At 45.3% G+C, this 20990-nt stretch overlaps 3 protein-coding genes across 3 annotated transcripts; all 3 read right to left on the reverse strand.

The window, feature by feature from the left end:
- Window positions 1-1294: 1294 nt before the first annotated feature.
- N7495_007682 (uncharacterized protein) lies at window positions 1295-2937 on the reverse strand (the record flags this gene model as incomplete). The annotated part of the gene is made up of 6 exons (XM_057210333.1): window positions 1295-1323; window positions 1388-1844; window positions 1919-1990; window positions 2051-2339; window positions 2390-2500; window positions 2561-2937. 6 exons carry the CDS (start codon window positions 2935-2937, stop codon window positions 1295-1297), a joined length of 1335 nt encoding a protein of 444 aa, XP_057059876.1.
- A 1789-nt stretch (window positions 2938-4726) lies between these two features.
- N7495_007683 (putative GTPase activating protein (Tsc2)) lies at window positions 4727-9409 on the reverse strand (the record flags this gene model as incomplete). Its single annotated transcript, XM_057210334.1, has 1 exon — window positions 4727-9409. The coding sequence occupies one exon, from the start codon at window positions 9407-9409 to the stop codon at window positions 4727-4729; it is 4683 nt and encodes a 1560-aa protein (XP_057059877.1).
- Window positions 9410-10364: 955 nt separating this feature from the next.
- On the reverse strand, window positions 10365-16759 carry N7495_007684 (NACHT domain protein; the record flags this gene model as incomplete). The annotated part of the gene is made up of 4 exons (XM_057210335.1): window positions 10365-15463; window positions 15523-15798; window positions 15865-16204; window positions 16271-16759. The coding sequence occupies 4 exons, from the start codon at window positions 16757-16759 to the stop codon at window positions 10365-10367; spliced, it is 6204 nt and encodes a 2067-aa protein (XP_057059878.1).
- Between the last annotated feature and the right edge of the window lie 4231 nt (window positions 16760-20990).

Genomic DNA, 20990 nt, shown 5'->3' on the forward strand with positions numbered 1-20990 from the left:
AAAGCTTGTCACTAATTAGTTCCACAGAGGAATCTGTGCTATCTAAACACCTCTCTTAACAGAGACTATGATGTTCGACAAGTTTCTTGTGCATTAGAGAACGGTTACAGCAACGATAACTCGCATCCAGAGTACTACTGTGAGGAGTGTAAGACAAAACCTGTAGGTTGTTCTCAGGGGAACTCTGAAGAAGCACTACTAAATCACAACTGACTATCAAGAGAATAGAGCAACCTTTATTGCTGAAATGGATTGGAGGAAGTCAGTCACCTGCTATTCTATGAGTTTTGTAATAAGAAATTTCCAAAACTCACATATCATATAAAAAATTCAGCAACGCATCAGAGGAGAATTTGCAAGACGATGGCTACTGATAATGATGAGGAAAACCCAATTCAACCACAAAATATGCATTCCGATTACCCATTGAAGCATATTGATCCGATCTTGTGGAGCTGACCTTGCCTGGGAAATGAGTCTCGCAAATGATACGACAGCTTCCACCTGGATCACCTAGGTAATTTCTTGTACAAGGCTACTGGAATCACTATGAGTGGCAGAGCTCTCATCTCTTCTTCACTATCGTTCTCTGACGTTTCTCAATTTCACTTTCAACTTTGGATTTCACTCATACCATGGGCTAGTTCAGCAAAACAGGCCCTCAGCCAATTGCGATGGCCGACCTCTCAGATATTACTTGCGAAAGATCTGTTAGTTACTGGGAGATCTATATCTCGACTGTTAACATGAACCCGGATGCAAGAAAACATTCGAGCTGTGATACCTACAGTGATGTAGTTCGCCTCAATCAATTCCATGTGGTATTCTCATCAACGCTCACTTCATGGTTTTTTTTCTACGAAACGTATCTTGATACGGACTGCTAAAATCCATCGCCTTAAGCTTCAAGGGAAATGAAACAGGTTATGAAGAATCGAGATACATATCGACCTTTTTATGAATCTGGGAGTATAATGGTCCAGAATCGTGACGAGAACCGAAGATTACGCCAAAACAGGACGATGTGATGGACAATTCTCACGTCATAACTACTTATTGTTACAAGTGAAAGAAAAACGAGTCTTCATATTATACGCCGCAGGGTAGGATTGGAATATTATTGATCTAATATAAAACACTGAAAGTCATTAAACAACAACCAGAATAAAAACTTGAGAAAAAACATGGATGCATCATTGTATGTTGCATCCCGTCCATCCTCCGGACCAACCTGCTTCAGAGGAATCAGAATCCCGGGAAAGTAGAGCAATATTTGTAGGTCTTCTGATGGGAGTCATAGGCGCTGGACCAATTGGACGAATTCTGGCTCGAGGTGTTCGTCTCCGACGAAAGCCCACAGCTTCCGGAACTGTACGCGAAAACTCACCTTTAGAATCAAACAAATAAGTCTTACCCTCGTTATTCGGACATGTGGCAGTGAAGAGCATATATCGCAGGAACGGCCCATTGAGACGATGACGCATATGACCACGAAGACCTTCATCACCACCTGGGGCAGACATCGCAACACACTCAACCTGTATCCACTCTGGTAGCCAAAGCTCATGTTTCCCGTTAAACAAGTTGACCATTATAGAGTATACATAGCTGCGCGACCTCTGACCGTTTGCTGTGGTGAAAATTAGAACGCCCAGGGGCTGCGATCGGATTGCAGGAAATCCTGTGTCCGGGTCTCTCCGGCTTGTGCTGCCAAAATGACCTATTTCAAGAGCAGTCAAGTCATCGGCAAATATCAACATGATATCAGCTCCCGTATCGTTGAGAAAATCAAGCTCGAAGTAATCTTCTGGTGCTTGATGTGGGAGTCTGATGCATATCGGCATCTAAAATTGAAAGATGTTAGCTCTCGCGATCCTACCTGTGCCGGCACCTAGGTATGGATAGGAAAATCACACACGTTTACAGCTACCCTGCTTCGCTCTGGAGCCAGAATGACGGAGGTAGATACGTTCAAACTTGATATATGGGCCTAAGTAAAAGGTTAGTCTCCTGAAACCATCTTCATGGAATCATGGATTTGTTGACTGACCCTTTCGACCCAAAATCCTCTTTTTAAATCTTCTTGTTCCATTATGAAGTTGACTTCATCCCAATCAAATGGTCTGGGTTGGCACAGCTGTACTCCATTGGACCAGTAGGTGACTAAGCCTGGATGACAGGCCAACCGGCCTGATCTATATGCTGTCATAATAGCATCCAACGTCGGTATCATGGACCACTCGTCTCCTTTCTCCCGGAGCCATTCCATGGTACCTTTGAGATCATCCAGTTGCTGTACAGTTTCCCAAGGAAGCCCCAGCTCTGCGGCCATCATCGCACTAGGGATATAATCAGTGCCGTTTCAAGAAAAGACTACTTGCATACTTACTCGCGAGCGATCTTTCTTTTCTGCAGATCCAATAGCCTTAGCTCGAAGATGTATGGCAGAATGTTCTCTTGAATCCGCTCATGGCACCGGGCGATCTGAGCATCAACGTTCCTAAATGCTATCATCAGCATCAGAAAATGAGGATCTGTCAATGGATCTCGGGATGCATACTCAGGATCAAGATCAGGCTCGTCAGAAGTCCAGCCATCAGGAACCTGACTAGGTTTCATGATAGCCTCTGCTAGGATAGGCCATGGTCTCCTCATAGGTATATTCGGCTTATCAAGAGAGAATCTCCCTACATATGATACATCAAAATCCCATTTCCAGGTTCTATGCTCCAGTAGAGTAGGCTGTTGAGGTGTAGACTGTTGAGGTGTGATGAACGAAGTTGACTCTTTTGTCTTCTTGGGAGAACCCTTCTTGAGAGGCTTCTGACCTGGTTTTGGTTTCCCGGGGGCCTTCACGCGTTTGGCGACCCGAGGGTTTCCAATCACAATGTTACTTGGGGTTTTGTTTTTATGAATCGACTGACGTCCAGGAGACATGATTATAGTCTTACGTAAGGATAATATGATGGTCTGGTAAGACGATCCCGTAAATTAAAAGAACTGAAATCATTCACATTAGGCTGGTAGGTGTCTTAAAAGTCATCTATGTCAGTTCAAGACAAAGGAGTTGAACACAAGACAAAAGAACCTAATTATAGATAAAACGACATTTACATTGAGCGTGAGTGCTTGAGTAACCCTTGGAACTAGGGAATAAGAAAGAAGCCACAAATTATGTCAAAGAGATATTCACAAAGAAGTTCAAAAAGGAGAGATTGAGACTCTTCATACCAATCTAGGGAACGTACATTCTCTCAATGATTGGTTGTTTCTCGGGCCATAAAGGTGCTAGTCGAAGGGATTTGGCAACCCTGACTTATTCGATCTCAGGATGACACAATATTGCATCCATTTCCAAGTTTCTCTCATTGAGACGCTTTGACACTGCCGTAATGCTCACGCAATATAGGCCATAACACCAGCCGTGATAACTGCTACAGGTAGGCAAGAAGATAGTACCTAAGTAACATTGTGCTAGTAAATGATCAGTTGGTCAATGGTTGTCTCTCTATAAACCTTAACTGGATCAGAAGAGTATGTGAAAGAGTAAATGGATAATAAGGAATAAATGCTATGCAAAGCCACCTTATATAAATAGTACTATTTAATCCGTCCACACCTCCCACTTCCAGAGTACTTGAAGTGGTATACCTGGGCAGCGATGCTGAATATTTAATTCCTTGGTGTGATGGAATACAGGAGTCTTGCTGGTAAGAAAAGTCAACCAGTGTCGTGGGGTTCTATAGTGGAATACCGCGAGGTATTGCTATTATTTCTTGTTGAATTGAAAAAATTAGGGATATCATTTTGATGATTTTGAGTCCTGAATATTGAATCTGAGGCTATTTAAGACCCGCTTATTTACTTTATGAGTGATACCAACCAATGATATGCTGGGAAGCCCAAAGGTTCCTATATAATTCATAATATTGACTAGACTATTACCACCGGGGTGACATGGTCGAGTGATACTGCGTACACGCATGCCCCCTACTAGTCTCGGGCTTGATATCACCTAGTTTCCTTTGTGGATTTCTCGAGAAAGTAACAAAGAGGACATGGGGGGGGGGGGGGGTGCTTCGCATAGGCTTAGACCCTGAACTGTGCTGTGGAGGATTGCACAGTTATAGACCTTGTCCTTGAGGATCGGCTCTCAAGGATGTATGGATTTTTGCCAGTTTGTAAAAATGAAGCCCATCTTTTTATTCTTTTTCTTATTCGATAATGAAGCTGTTTGTGAATTCTAAGGATTTTGTCAATCCATATTGTAATTTGAATCCATTTCCAAGGTTGAAACCTCGGGGGCTCTCTAGAGCTGTAGATATGCTACCTCAGGTAGTTGTACCTATATAGTGCTTATAATTTGAAAGTATACATAGACCGATCTACGGGATGCAAGTTTCTTAAGGTTGGAATATTCAAGTCCATCGTACATGCCAAGGTTTCATTGCTAGCAATATTTCACGTCCTCGGTGATGTTTGAAAAAATAGAAAGCACAAAACTTTTGGAGGGTAAAATGGGGGTATTTACAAATGCTGACGTGCTGAAATAATCAAAATGGTGTACATGCATTCATTCCTGAGTTTGGTCATTTCTTGGAGATAGGGAGGTGTAGGGAGGTAGGGGCAGAATATGAATGCAGGCGGAAAGAAGAGGAAGAAGAAGAAGCAGAAGCAGAAGCAGAAGATGAAGGAGAAGAAAAATGTCGATAAGTTTTTATCGACTCTATCGACTCCATCGAGAGAAGTCCAGGTTCTGGAGAATATCTTTGTCTGATGCTGCATCCCACTCCGAGGCAAAGTCTGTCCGAGCTGGAGCTGCGCGGGTAGGTGATTCCTCGGAGAAGATGTTGGCCTTAGTGGTGCGACGCTGGCCTGGATAAGCACCCTCAGCAGCCTCTGCGGCTTGTCTCTGAGCCACCAATGCACGCTCACGGACTTTCTTAATCTCACGTAGACGAGAGCGCCAAGACGAAACATGTTCTCCACCTTTGTTGTTCCAAACGAGAGAGAAGACGGATGCATTGAGGGCAAGAATCCGGACAAAAGCTGCCAGATTTTTACCAGAAATAATCTTCGGAGTGGCCGCAGGTGAAACATCGGGGAAGCCTGGCTTGCTCATCACTTGCACGCTATAGTAAAGCTTCTCCGGGTTGGTCTCTCCTTTGGCAACACCAGACTCGTCGTAGGCGATACGGCTAGTGGGTGTAATGACGATATTGATGAAGTTGAACTCCGACGGAATTGTTTCAAAGTTGAACGGCAAGTTCGATCGGTTGAAGACGATGGTGACAAAGTTGTTGCCAATATTTCGCTTCTTGTTGATACATGAAGGGTCATGATCAAAGTTAGTGGGCATCATTGTCGCAACATGATACACTATTTCCGTCACTCGATCGCGCCAGGCGTAAGTGGTTTCACCATCCGTGTCGGCATAAAGGCCTTGGGTATTGAACTGAGGATTCCGAATTGACACCTTAGTTCCTAGCCCAGACAAGAAGTATTCATAATCTGGAGATCCGTGAGTGTTTGAGAGAATTTCAGCCTCTTTGCTTTGGTCTTGGTCGAGATAGACCACGCCAATCCTGTGCCCATCGACAATATCAGTCCGATCGAAACTGCCGATAGCTCGTCTTGTGATGTCATCTTCAGGAACTGGGATAGGCTGCATCATGGTGGGGGTAGGGAAGGCAGTGGCGGTCATTTGGAGCATTATGTGACTGGGGAGTACGGCTGTACGCATGCTATCAGAGTGTAGGTGTGCATCCGGTGTTGGTGGCACTTGGTGAGGTAGAACAGGAGCCGTTCGCTGCTGATAAACGGAGTAAGTAGTTCCCGAGGCTTGTCGCTTCGAGATCTGAGTTATTCCAGATACCCCAGCGGTCTCGACAGTCACGATGCTCATACCTACAACCCAAGACTTTTTGGAGACAGGTCCATCCTCAGGGGTTGGAGGGAAATTTTCGAAAGGAATAGTCTCTCCTAGATCCGAGAATGCAACTCGCTGCATCAGGTCAATGAGAACTTGGCTTTGTTCCTCAACAACTTCCTTTCCATGATCGTCGGGGAAGATCAGACGGCTGGTGATCCAGTTGACATGCTTCGAGCGATCTTGCAGCTTTAATGATATAAACCAAAACACCATTACATTGTATGTCAAAGTCATGACATAACTAGACATTGCATCAGGGCCAGAGGTTTCTGTTTCCTCAGCAAGACCTCCGTTAGCTCTTGCTGGGGATTTTTGAGAAGCACGGAGACCTGATTCAGAAGATCTGTAGCGGTGCTCTCTGGAAGTTTGCAAGAATCGGATACAAATACCGAAAACCGTGCGGATCTCCTCTTCGCGCAGGTTCACATACACATCAGGAAGGCGCGCAAGTAGCGTCAGAAACTCCAATATATGGACGGCAAGGTTTGACATGGTAATAACCTTGGACATCCTATCAAGTATGCTGTTCAAAGATTTTGTCACCGACAGAGGAATTTCGTAGCAGCAAAGCGAAAGTGCCTGGATACACCCTCGAGATGTGAGACCCCAGGATCCAATAATTCCCAACATGAAGGCTCGAACGAGATCGTCCTCTTCACTTTTTGCAAAATGTTCGTGGTAGCTGACTAACATGCTCAGCGCATCGAAGATACAAGCAGCTACATCACTCTTCTTCAGTCCCGTCAACCCAGGAGGTTCATGAAATGTCTCATTCTTGACTTGGTCACACAAAATACTACGAAGTAGTTTGACCTGGGGAATGGAGCTGTTGAAAAGATCCTTGTTGCTGAGCTGAGGTCCAAGATGTGTTAGGACGTAACTGTAGACGTCCCAGTCTGTTTCCCGTTGAAGTAAGGCGATCACGATTTCAAGCCACATGTTCACGTTCAAAATACCAACATTCGCCGGGGTTTCATCCGGGCTATCTACCGGACTCTGTATCGGGCTCTGTACCCCTGGCTGTGTGAAGGCAAAGACAAGCTGACTTGACTCCCCTGGCGGTTGTTCCGGGAGAACTTGTGGCTGAACTGTCCAAACTGGAGGCGTCAACGTTGAAGCGCGAGAATTGATAAGCCCTCGTCCAGGAGCTGATTTTGATAGAACACCTGGGGGTATATTTTCAATTTGGGTATCTTTCGGGGGGCTATCACTGGGTACACGAGGTTGAGCACCAGCGTCGAGATTTCGGCCTAGGACATTCATCAAGAAATCAACTTCTGATGTGGACACAACTGTGATAGATCCCGCTGAATCGCATCTGAGTCGGAAAAGTAGTTTCAAAACGGTCAATCGAGCGTCAGTTGGCCGATCAGGAGACTGTACAATCTGTAAAAGTGCCTTGAAGATGATGACCGACTTGACCGCAGATTGATTCAAAGCGCGAAGCATCATTTTCACAAGACTGACAGCACACACATTTGCCAGACTTAGCTCCAGAACACTGGCAGAAGAAGTGCGACGCGGAGATGCTTGAGGTAGAGGAACCTCACGAGGTTCGTCTTTAATAAGATCATGCTCCATAGGTGCACTGATAGTGTCGACTAATCGCTGGAAGATGTCGTTGTCGCTGATAGACATGGCCGGTTCAGTGATGAGAGAAACTAGAGATTCCAAGAAAAGTTGATCTTCCTCTGCTGAGAGATCTTGTATCAATAATTCCAAGAGACCGTGCTCCTGAGCAAAGAACAAATGCTCATTTCCAGAAAAGGCCTCCCTCAACGTATCCAGAGCTAGAAGGCGGATGTCAGACATTTGCTTTCGAGGCTGGATGAAACGTTCAGTCAACTCTCGGGAATGGCGAACCCAGCTTAGATCATCAGAAGGGTGACACAGCCGGTCATCTCTCATCATGTTGATAATCAGTTCCGCCTGGGAAGGTTGAATATGTTGGTAGCTTATCGTCAAGAACCGAACTGCCTGTTGCCTTTGTTCTCTGTTAAGCTGTTCCCAGGTAGACTCCATAACAGATGCGATCCGAATAATGTTGGCCAGAATGTTTGACTTTGTGTCATCGTGAGTGCTTTTAAGTTGAGTTTGGTGCTGAGGGCTGATAGGCGAGACAACTGGTTCTTCAATCTCGCTGAAGACACTGCGAGAGCATTGAATCAGAAGGTTGACGAAGCCTGACCAGTCGCGTTCTAAGGCAAATTGGAGAAAATCTCCCTCTAGTATGTTCAAACACAAATCTAGGATATCAGCGTCAACTCTCGCGTCGTTTTTCTGATCTAAAATCATCAGTGAATCAACCAGCTGCTCAAAATCAATTTGAGGCATCCCATCATGACCGTGCGCGCGAATGAGATCAGTGAACACGAAGATTGTACCTCGAAGCACGTTCAAATTCCGTGGCGAGTCCTCTGCATAAGTACCATTCATCATGGCAAAAAGAGTATCCATCATCTCTGCCTGTCTTCGTGACTTTACAAGGCTACGGACGGCACGAGATGTGGGCCCAGAGAGCGACTTGACAGATGCGTGGATACTGCAAAGCACTTCCAAGAGAGAAAAGAAGCTCGCATCGGGAACATCGGCATAGAGAATGACAGCATCGAAAACACCAAGTGAGTTTTTAATATCATTAGCAACGCTGGTTTTCCTGCAGATGGTGAAGGTCTCTGTAAGAAGCAATTCGATATCATCTGCGCTTGGTGGGTTGCGTTGAAGAGTCACTAGATCAACAGCAAATTGGAATAGATCTCCCAGTACCGCTTCGTCATGGTCAAGGCTGTTTGGCCTAGCAACCCTCCCTTTTTTTGTCTTTGATCGCGCCACAGCAATGACTCCATAGAGGGGCACAATCCACGCCGATGCAACGGGAAGAATAGAAGAATTAGTGAAATCCGACTTTCTACCATGGTCGGACAAGGCAATCAATGCCTGAACTCGAGAAGGAATTACCTCGGGTTCAGTAGGGGAGACTATTGACTCAAAGATCAAACGTCTGGCTGGGGGAGATAGGTCCTGACGCGCTGCAATGGCTTCTAAGAGTCTAGCGCCGCTTGTCTGGGCCTCGACGGATGTTTCGTGGTGTAACAAGTACTCTGCCGTTTCCCACAAGGTCACCGACTGTTCCGGCGAGAACCATGAAAGCCTTTTTGACACAAGCTCTGCCTCATCGATGGCATGATTAAGGTTCTGCCCTTGCGTCAAATTGTGGAGAGACGTGTCATAATCAGGGCTACTCGGAGCGTCCGCCGAGGAACCTGAAACAACGCTACCGCGATGCATCAAGTCAAGGTTTAGTGTAAACCGGTTGTGTCCTCGTGTTTCAGTGAATAAAGAGTCGCTACTGTTATCTCGAAGCGAAAGAGGTGAGTGTATTTTTGGGCGAACAACACCTAACGTCTTGAAAACATCTGCGAAAGTAGATGAAGAGGGTTTATGTTGAGGGGAGATTGGATCATCGTCTGAAGACATCCGCCAAATGACGGTGGGCTGAACTTTAATATAGTACTAGCGCTTTCTATAAATTCAGGCAGAAGTGTCAGTTATGATGTTTTCATTCTTGAAGCTTCCGACACCGTGATCAGTAGCTTGAGGGCAGCCCTGACTCAAAGCCTCGGATAACCTGTCATACTCACACTGAATGCGCACGTAAAAAATAAATTTATAGATACCACATAGAGTAGCTCCTGAGAGATTGCACCATTCAGAGAAACAAGCGATGCCCACAGAGTTGCGACTAAAGTATTATTCGATGATCTGATTCAAAGCGAGACCGGTGCCCAGGTGCAGATTAGGGAACAATGAATTTGGTGGTTATACAAAAGCCACAACTGCAATATTGACAAGTGGGTCAGTACGACATGTATTTGAGTCACTTCCCAGACTGATAAAGGATGCAGCGACGGAGAGAGTGTCAAGAGTTGGAGTTGGAATCACAGGGCATGCATGAGGCTATTCAGCCTAAGGTCACCTGATAGAACTAGAGGGCGGTGAAGAGGGGCAGATCACCGATGCCAGCTGACCGCCGCTAGCCTTGTGATCTACAGGCTACAATCAGGTATTAATTAGCATTAACGTCCATACCTAGGTACCATGTTCCATTTATCAGCAAGACAGCTGATGCTTCTCACTGCTCGGAATCTAGCAGCTGTAAATTGACTTGGCTCGCCTACTTTTATTAGGCGGGTACAGGGCTAGACTCAAATCCCCGCTGTCGTCTTGTCACTGACAGTTCTTTAAAAAGCACACTAAGCCTAATCTGGGTACTGTGGCATCAAACTCTAATTAGATGAGATACAAATATCATAGATTTGAATCAGAAACTCATATTTCAGGTGAATGTAGGTGAAAATCACATAATTAAATCAGGTTTTTAATTAGCTATGGTGGGCGTCTGAGCGTCCACTCTGAATACATTATCTTCAATCTATAGTTCTTCCTCAATCTCATCAGGTTGGGTGAGGTCAAGTTCCCAGCTGCCAAACTCTAGATCCAAAATGTCCTCACTACCAGAAGCCTTACCAGAGCCAAAGCTCTTCAAGTTCCACTTCTCAACACCCTCAACATCCTTCAGATCATTCTGGAACTCAAGGAACAAGTCGGCACTCAAGCCTTCATACTCGGCATATTCCTTGGGCCATTCACCCAGACGCTGCACAGCGAGCTTGAGCAGCAGCAAGTGTTGGCGAACGTGCTCACCATCAGAGAGACTGTTGTCGTTGGCCTCAACATCAAAGTCCCCAAAGGTAGAGCCGTCAATGCTTGTACTGCTCTCGAGAACACCCTCAAATTCTGTCAGCTTAGGGTCGACAAATATGCGAAGCAAGTTTTCATGAATAATAGCACTCTTCTTGTAGTACTTGTTGGCCATGTTCTGACCGCTCTTCTCGGCTTGGTAGCGCTGGGCAATGGCAGTGTACAGCTGCGATAAGAGCGTGGACATTTCCAGGGTGCTGGGGTGGCGGGCACCATTAACACGGCGGCAGTTATAAACAATGTCCTCGGCCAGGCGGGAGGCCTTGAGAGCGTCACCAACCAGATATCGAGCTAAGATGTAGCGACGAGCCAGACCAAGGTTGACAACAGGATCCCAGTGCTGCTTGTTGCGATTATCCCACAGACCATTCAGGAGCCATGCCAGGTTCTTGTAGTCCTTCTGCTCGCCAAGAATGCCAATCAGGGCGTTCAAGTGCTCCAAGCCAATGGTGGCCAGGTTAATGTTCAATTCTTTTATGACACTGAGGACCTCCGTCATTATCTTGGTGGAAACACTGTGCAACTTCTTTTGAACGGCCTTTTCGGGCTGTGGAGTGATGGTGCGACCGCTGATGAAGATTCCGAGAGTGAAAGTAAATTTCACAATGGCAGTAGTGTGGAATTCATCGTGAGCACAGATGTAGCGGAAGCTAGCGAGTGCAAGATCACTAGCACTCTCGTATTGCTTGGCCCGGATCAACTCAATAACGCGAACGTTGCTGGCAATACCAACCGAACGAATGAAGTTCGTGGATTGGTGAGTGCTGAAATGATCCAAAATAGTCAGCAAGAAGATCGTCACCTGAGGTTTCTCGGTCAACTTGGTGCGCTTGCCATCGTTGGTAATGAAGTAAGCGAAGTAGTCGTTGAAGACGCGAGCGGATGCCTCCTTGCGATTACTCTTAACCAGGAAGTGCCAGAGACGAGAAGTGGAGATAGAGACTGAGTGAAATGAGGAGGTCTTGGACGAGATTTGATTACGGAATTCCTCGAAGTAGACATACTCCGTGGTAAGAGAAGCTAGAATCTCGGTGATGGTAGAAGTCTGTTTGCTCAGACTGTACTCGAGTTGCGCCAGGAAAACAAGGCTCTGGCGGCCCTTGGACGACAAATTGAACTGTGAAATCTCGACGTTTGTGGTATCCTTCATCACAATCTGGCGGTAGAGCTCCTGAGTCAGCTCAGTGGCCTTGGTGATCTGCTTGGTCGCCACATAGCTGCTAGCAATGGCAATAGCAGCAGAAACAAGTCTGGTGGAGGACGTCTCCTTTGACAGGATTTGTACAGTAGAATCCTTCAGCTCTTTAAGAACAGATTCAGACTCGTTGTGCTTTGAGTGGAAAGAAACAATCTCCTTCATCTTAGATAGCGACTCCTCGTGGGCCCAGCCGTGAGACTCGCGAACGGAAGTAATGCGCTTGCGCAATACCCTGGTAGCGCGCTCAATCTGGGTAGAAGAAACAGACTCAGACTTAGACGTGACAAGAAGGGTCTGTTCTTCATAGATACCATCCAGAGTGGCTGATATTTCCTCAAAGTCAATTTCTCCAGGTGCACATTTTATCTTGAGGAGCTCCTCGTAGAGAGCGATGGCCTCTAGCTCGTAACGCTTAGACTCCTGGCAGATTTTGGCAAGGGTCAGGGTAGCCTGGATAGTGATTGATGCAGTGGCACCAAAGACAACCTTGACCTTGGACTGGTAGTCCACAGCGATCTTGTGGATCATAGTATAATCAGTACGAACGAAGCGCAGGCAGTGGATGTAATGGCTGAAAATTTCCTGGACAAAAGTCGTGCTCTCAAAACGGGGCTGCTTGGGGTGACTTAGGAAAGTTGTGAAGAGCAACTTCAAGTAGGGCCCAGCATCAGAGTAACGAGTTTGAGTCCAGAGCTCAGTTGCAACTATTATAAGAGGCTCCAATGCTTCCGGTTTGCAGACACTCGAGTCCTTGTTTAGTGCCCGGATAATGCGCTGATAGTACTCAACAAATATGGGTTGGGGTCGAGTAATCTCAGCCAGGGTCCACAGAGTCTTGATGACAATGGGGTGTTCAGTACCATAATGATTGATGTAGTCATCCAAGATCTCTTGGCGAGTGGTAATGACCTTTTCGGTTTGTGATGAGTACTCAAAGAAACGGATGAGCTCTTCTGTGACGCACACTCTCAGCTTATCATCGACAGGGCGGTCAATATGAACAGCGCGGTATACGCGAATGCGAATGTTCTCCTCACGGGGGAAGCGACGACGGTAGTGATAGGACTGGCTTAGTCGTTGCGCAAGTTCAACGCACTTCTCGACGTGTTTAGAAGGAAGGACTACATCTTCAATGGAGGGAGCGAATAGTGATGGCCAAAGACCTTGCAAAACCGTTTTGACAACGCGGGTGGCATCCTTCCAGCGGTGTTGAGAGATGTAAAGCTCAATTAGAGTGGCAGTAGCAGTGAAGGAGCTCTGGTCAATCTTGGTGATAGATGAGGAAGCCTCGAAGACAATTTCTTCTAGGGTAGACTCAGACACAACGGAGTGAGAAGAACTAGCCTGTTTCATCACATGCTCGGATGTCTTGGTAATGCTCTTCTGAATCTCAGTATACTTGGAAGACTGAGTCCGATTGGTGCTCTGGTAGTAGTGAGCACACTGCTTGAAGATAGACAGAGCAGCAACAGAGAGTCCGACAGATTCCATGACTGTTGCGATCTCCTGGAAGTGGGAGCAGCTGGCCTCTGTAAGAGAGAGACTATTGTGGCGATACTCTTCCCATACACTAGATAGAATCGAACAGGCCTCATACTCGCGTTTCTCTGACTTGAGAAAACTGGAATATGCAACAACAGACTTCAACTTGATCTCTTCCCAGTAGGCAGAATGTTGAATGCGACACTCTCTACTTGCCCGCTGCCAAATTTCAACATATACACGCTCTGCTTCAATCACTCGTCGCTCGGCGTAGTACTGCTGCGCCAGCTTGACGAGCATCTCGAAGTCAAAGGATTCCGACTTGTCTAAGCATTCATCCTCTTCGATATCCAAGACAAAACGAGTACCAATATCACCGTCCCCGTGCCTGCCACCTCTCAAGTGAACGTGGAGATCACCGTGCTTGTCTTTGTCATATCCATTGTATTCGGAAGCAGTGATGCCTTGGATAATAATAGTGATCTCCTCGATCTTTTCTTCTTCCTTCGTGCGACTATAATGCTCAATAAGCGTCTTATATGTAGAGACAACCTGCTCAGAATTCTTGCCGTAGTGAACCTTGTAGCACTCAATCAGCAAGAGAAGAGTTTCTTCGCGCTTCACCATGATATCGGTCTTGCTGGTGGTGACCTGCTCATCGGTAAGTTCAAGGAACAAAGTGCTGATCTGCATAGTAATTAGGTGGCGAGTCGTAAGTAAGGTACGACTCAGGTTCATGATCTCGTAGAATAGAGGAATGGCCCGTGTAGTCTGGCAGGTCTCGCGTTGAAGAATTGCCAGCATAAGAATGGACTGTAGAGTGACCACATCACTGCTGGACAGGATTTGACGAAGAACATTGGTAACTGTGGTCTGATAAGACAGTAGGGTCGGAGTAGGAATGTTTTGCCAGACAGTCGTCTGGAGCAAGAGGAAAGTAATTGTGCATGGGAAGATCTTGCTGAACTCCTTGGCCGCGGGAACATCACCGCCATTGAGAAAGACAGAAGTTTGCTTCAAATGACGAGGCCAGTAGCGTATTGCAAAATCCAGAAGAGGATAACTTTGCAGCAGAATGGTAGTATCATGACGTCCAAGCGGGCTCATAGAGGGTTCATGAGGCTCAGTAGAGATATTCTTCAAATAGATGAACAGTCGGGTAATAAAGTCAGCGTGGCGGTCCTTGATGGTTGGGATCAACTTGCCCTTAGAAAATACATCTAGAAGAGCAGTACGAATCAGACCATGACGAAGATACACATGGCCATCCTGGAAGAAAACTAATGAATTCACAGGCCTCAAGATCTCCAGAGGGTTGACCTTACGGTCGGTAATGATCTGCTTTTGAGCATCAATGGAGGCCAGGATGGCCAGCTCTTTCAGCAAGAAAGGGCGTTCAGCGGTGGCAAGCCAAAGCAAAATCAGCCGGGCATCATCACTGACGCCCGAGGAAAGTACAGTGTAGAGCACGAAGTCGTTCACCATTGCTTTACTACTTATTATAGTCTCGACAGTCTTCAAAAAGCTTTCAGGGCTGTGCTCATGACGAACACGCTTGGTGCAGAGCTTAGCCCAGAGAAACGATCCACGAGAAGCCTCGGTGATTTGGTCAATAGCAATCTCCTGCTCCATCTCAGACATTTGCTGGAAAACCTTACTGCTTTCCAAGTTGCTTCGCACAACAATCGAGACATCATCGGCAATGCGCTCCTCACTGATGGGAACGTGTATCAGATCCTTAGTCTGAGTGGGCTTTTGACTACCAAAGGTGATCAACTTGACGCCGGTAGCATTGGTGGTAGCGGTGATCAGCTTCTGCAGCAGATTAGTCTCGCCACCAGTAGCCTCGTCGATGCCATCAACGATGATGACCAGCTCCTTCGCTCCACGCAAAGCAGATGACAAAGCACGCTCGAAGGTCGTCCAGAGAATTGCTTCATACTCGGCTTCGCTGACAGTCCTCTTGCTACGCTCGTAGGCATCACCAAGGATATTCAAGAGTGGGACGTTGCCGATGCGCTTCTCGAAGAGCTGAAACAGAATAGTCTTGATGATAGCGATGTAAGTAGTCTCCGCAGGGATCCGGGCGTCTATGAGCATATGAGTAGATGAAAAAATATGATAGAACTCATATGTGGGGATTTATTACTTATAGGCACAAAGATTGACTTGTAGCGAACACCACCGATAGCGTCCTGTAGACGGTCGACAATGACTGAAGCAAGGACAGTTTTTCCCGAACCAGGAGGACCAGTAAACGATAGAGTGCGCTTATCGTTTTTGAGCAAGTGAGACAAGTAGGGGCTCATCCAGAGACATGTCATCTCCTCGCGTTCGTGGGAAAGGTGGGATGTGTTCTCGGCCAGATCAGCGAGGACATGGTCCTCGGGGGCCAGCCAAGTGCGAACAGACCTCACAACTGATACTATAGTTTAAGTTAGTGATTTTTTCTACTATATTTGTTTCGGGTCAAGAAATGAAAGCTGCTTACGTCTTTCCGGGTCGGCGTTCGCATTGGAGAGCTGATGTCGCCACATGGCATCAGCAATCTTGCCGCAGCGCTCGCGGAAAGACTGTATTTGACCAGGAAAAGTGTTGTAAATGTTGACCGTGACGGAGGCAGTAGTCAAACCACAAATCGCTTGGTGGTAATGAGTGCCAACACTGGAAACCAGAGTGACTAGGTCAGCCAGAGCTAATATAAGCTGCTCTTTGATATCCTGTGAGACAGCAAACAATTCCGTGCGTTCGAGAAGGTTGACAAGTGTGGATGAAGTACTGTAGAAAAATCCAAACGAGATCATCAATGCGGCAGCATTTTCTTTGCCAAGCTGGAAAATAGACACATGTTAGTTGGAACTCCAAGTTGCTGGTCTTTATTTAGGGCTATGATTTACCTCGAGAAGCATACCACAATATCCATAGGAAAGCTGTGTGGCAAGATAGCTGTCACCGGCGAATTCAGCGATAGCTCTGTCAAAATGGTGCAATCGCTCAACGAAGAGTTGTGCCCAAGTTAGAACTTTGTCAAAGCTACTACCTTCAGGAGGCAAGTGGCTCATACGCTGAACACGAATCCACTCAATGAGGGAATAGTATGTGGTGTTCATGAGCTTGGAAGAGGTAGAAGCTCCAAGCTCATCACCACTGCGGCGGTATAGAGACTGCACCACACTGGTGATATTGGAATTTCCAGCGCCGTTTATCTTCTTCGTCATGGAGAACTCTCGACGAGTGGAATGGCCAGTATTTGAGATGTTGTCATTGTCAAAGTGAGTATGATTAGAGAAGGACGACACTTGTCTCGAAGAACCACCGCCGGGTAGGCCATTATAGAAGGAGGAGGAGAGGTTTCCTGGGACGGGAGAAGTGAGACCAGGCGCCATTTTGGCTTTTTGAGGCGTAGGTGATAGCTGATATATGACCCTTGTGAGGTTCTGCGGAATTGACACTTTCCCCTTCGAAATATTATTAGGGTTATGGGGAAGGGAAGTTTTGTAGCGTGGAGCAGGAGAAGGGTCAGAAGGAGGTTCTAAGGAGCAGCAGCAGCTCTTAAAGCAATTGAGAAGTCGATTCAAACCCGCAGATCATAAAATGAAATAATATTCAAAAGGGCAAGTGGAGAAATTGTCAAATGCAGGAAGATGCAGAATTAGACAGAGTGCATATTACAGATCTCATGACCATAGGGGATTTCCAACAGCTTTTATAGCAGCTTCTGCAGCTACGGCCAATTTTGAAACATCAAATGCTTCCAATTGGTTCAGATGGTAGGCATCGAAGCATTTTCAGAGACTATTGCGCTTTTTTTCCCTAGCACATGTTTGGGCTCGGATGGTCATGCAATCTCCACTTCTCGGCATTGTTCGCTTGCATGCACAATCCTCGCTTCAGACCCTGTATCAAGGCAGATGTGATCCAAAGAGGCAAAGATTTCCAAGAGCATGGGTGTTAGTAATCTTGACTTTGGTGTGCTCAAATTTGGAGCGTGCATAGTGGACCTGAACGGTCCAACGTAAGACGTCTTGCTCAGATATAGAATTCTGCATAGAGCTTCGAGGCTCCAATCAGCCCGTGTACTAGCCTGACGGGAGTGATCGTGGAGAATCGAAGTCGTGCAGATTCATAGAATCGTCATGATGTTGGCAATGATTGGTGATATTTTTCTCCACTCTCACTATGAAATGGATGCCTCATATTGGAACCGACTAGATAGCTGAATCTGAGGTCCACTCCAGACGCTGTCTTACGACAGGGGAGACCTTTCTGGTGTCAGCATAAGCCATGTTAGAAAGAGACTTTCCCAGCTGCATGCTTATCTACTTTCAGCGTTCAAGTACCCCACTGAAATTTTGAATTGGCAGGCAAACTGCATATGGAGAGACTACATGAGAACCACGACTGTGCAATTGGAATTTCATTCTATCAATGGATTTTTCGTCAGCTGGAAGTAGAGATTAATACAATGAAGTACCGTAAAGCTGGAATATGCCCTTCTTGCATCGTATTCGGCATTAGATCTTGATAGGTTCTATAAAGTGGGGCTTAAGGCTAAATCATGTACTCCATATATCGCCAATCAGTGACGAGGTTGTGCGAACTCCTCTGTACATAAGTACTGTGATGGATGATCGATCAAGGGATCCACCCAGATCATGTTCCACCTCACAGCCGTGCCCGTGCTCTACAGCCACATATACCACATTCAAAAAGATCATTATAATCAGGACTGGAACGGCTGTCATTTCGATTTCTAGGCTCTAACGCTTTAAATTTCTTTTAGTACTTACAAGCTTATCACACGGCCAGTTTGCACAGCCTGTGAGCGTTGCTTGAGGTCGAGGGTGGCTTGAGCTGAAACCCCTGGCCTCGGAGTGAGAGATAGGTCGCATTCCTCAATTAATTCTCTCAGCTTCCGGTGATCTCCGTCATAAGTGGATCCCCTCTTCGCTTCCAGACTGATAATTCCCTCTTATGTTAATCTGCATGTAATTGTGGTGGATATTGTGGGGGATGAAGAAACATGAAGAAATATGGGTCTGATCCCAGACTGCGGGTTAATGGATTTATTTACCCAAGAACACCTGTAGAGTCCTATCTACTTATTTCGTACTTTATACCCCATAAATATTTCAAGTAAATGTTATTTAATCAAAAGACTTTGGAACTATCTCAATCAAATATCCAAGGATTTGTTCTATACAATCTAGGTCAGCGGCAATATTTCAAGCGGACTACCTTGATAGATTAAATCCAGTACAGATTAATCTTTTGATGCTACAGAATACCCTGTATCCAGGTACCATCAACGTACTTCAGACATTAGATCCGATTACTACGTCCCAAAAGTACCGTATTCTGAAGTGCATCGCTAAATATTCCCTTCGCTGAAAAAGTGCCCAAGTGACAGGGATGTTTCCAAGACTCTTTATTTAGTAATGGATTGGTAAACGGGGTGATGGTAGTTATACTTCCAATAATCCAAAGGTTACAGCATACTCCAAATAGATACTCACTAATAGATACTCACTCAAGATTCCACCCACACGCATATCCTTTAATTGCATAATTTCTGACTCCATTTATGGAGCACGCTGAGTACTCCACAAATATTCCGAATGAACCTTGAAAAATTTGCTGCAGTCGGGTTCAACTGCATTATCTATCATATCGGGTGGAGACATCTACTGTGGAGCGAGCCAAGTCCTCAATATCTCTGAATTGATAATTTTAATTCTCCGATCAGTCACGAAAGCTGACCTCGAGAATTACTATTCTTCAATTGTTCCAGTCGTTGTTCGTATGCTCTCGTATGCCCAAGCGTATAGTTTGGTCTGTTCAATCCTTACTGGGCAGTGGGTCTAAATTGTGTATGTTGATTATCTCCAGGTCTCAAGGCCTAGTAGTCTCCAAGTATGCTCTAATTTATCTGAGTAAATTAGCTTCAGCAAAAATCTTGGAATGAACAGTCAGTAACTTGGAACCATGGACACGAAAAGTGCATGTTTGACTAGAATGCATTGCGGATGGACCTATGGATGCTAGTTGTACCTAGATAGGCAGGTAACCTTGGAACATGGATTACCGAGGTCTAAATATATCCATGGATGTCAAATGATCAATTTTTAGGGATAACATCTGAGCTAATCTTCCAATGTTCATATATCGAATATCATGCCATGTATGTTGGGGATAGTATAAGCTTTTAAGCATGTTACATAAAGCTGTCCATAATTAGATCCATACCTGCAGGTCAACTTGTGTGACCGTCGGCACATGTGTGGACTGATGGTCATTGATTACAGTGCATATGTAGTGGAGCTGAATCCAGCCCTGCAATGGATACCACTGATGAAATAGAGCGTGGAGGGTGTATCAGACGGACCTTTTCACGAATGACAAGCTCGAGCAAATCAGAATAAGCAAATAATTGAAAAAAAAATTGAAAAAATTGAAAAAAATTAAAGGATTTGTGGGAACCCATAGAGACTTCTCATTTGGACCTGTGGACGTTGTATGTAGCACCCAATATTGAAAGTGGAGCAAAACCATTGAAAATTTGGGAATATGAGAAGTTGGGCTTTCAATTTGCACATATGAATAGCCCATTTCCCTACTTCGCCCTCTTCCTTCCTCGATCATTACCACAGAATTAATACCAAAAGGCATCCTTCCCCTTATTTGTACATTAGAGGAATTAGGTAATCTCCATCCCGCATCTCATCAGATAGTCTAGTGAGGAAGAGATCATGAACAATTCCATCGATGGAATAGTACTGTTGATTCCAACATTTTCATGTAGTAGTGTATTACGCGTGGCTCTTGGCTGATATTGAATTTCGTCTTAGTTGTCATAAATATCAAGTTCTGAAAAACTTCATATCCTTCTATAATAAAGAAGCTAGCGAAATTGAGAGCAAATATATCAGTCTTTACATATGCGGTGTCTCAATCACGAGGCATATACGATTTTTGTGCACTACCGAGCAAGTCCATCTATTACAGTTTCGCTTTTGGATGACTTGCGCATACCCTAAGTCAGCAAGCGTAAATCAAGATTTGGATCAAATAGGAAACTGTTTACATTGATATTACAATCTAGCATGTTTCCCATGAATGAAACTGAATGTTGTAGCTTACTCACATCAGCATAGCTGTGTGTTGAAAGAAATTAAAGCCTGCAATGAGATGTAATTGTTAAAAATTCCATTTGATACGAGTTTTAGAGGCAAGACGTGTTCAGTTAGGCCTTTTGAAGCAATAGCTCGGGGGTGGCTTCCGACGTCACCTCAACATGAATACGTTTAGATTAGCTATTGTTAGGAATGCATAAATATTTTTAAACTTTGGAATCATAAGACTAATGATGCATATGCCACCGCACGTAGCAATCTCCGAAACCCTTGAAGAATGATACCGATGAATTTCGACAATCGTAATATGGGACGTATCCTGTTTCTCTGAGTCACCCCAAATTATTAGTTTAAATTGTCAGTTGGAATATAATATCCTTCCAAGGTTGGCAGTAAAAGAAATTATAACTAATAGTTGTTAAGTTTAGCGCGTCGGAAGCTTCTAGAGGTCAGTCTGTGAAGGGCTAAAGCTAATCTTAAATTC

This window comes from Penicillium taxi (assembly GCF_028828555.1).
Source record: "Penicillium taxi strain IBT 34144 chromosome Unknown utg000005l_segment0_segment0, whole genome shotgun sequence".
Classification (NCBI taxonomy): Eukaryota; Fungi; Ascomycota; class Eurotiomycetes; order Eurotiales; family Aspergillaceae; genus Penicillium; species Penicillium taxi.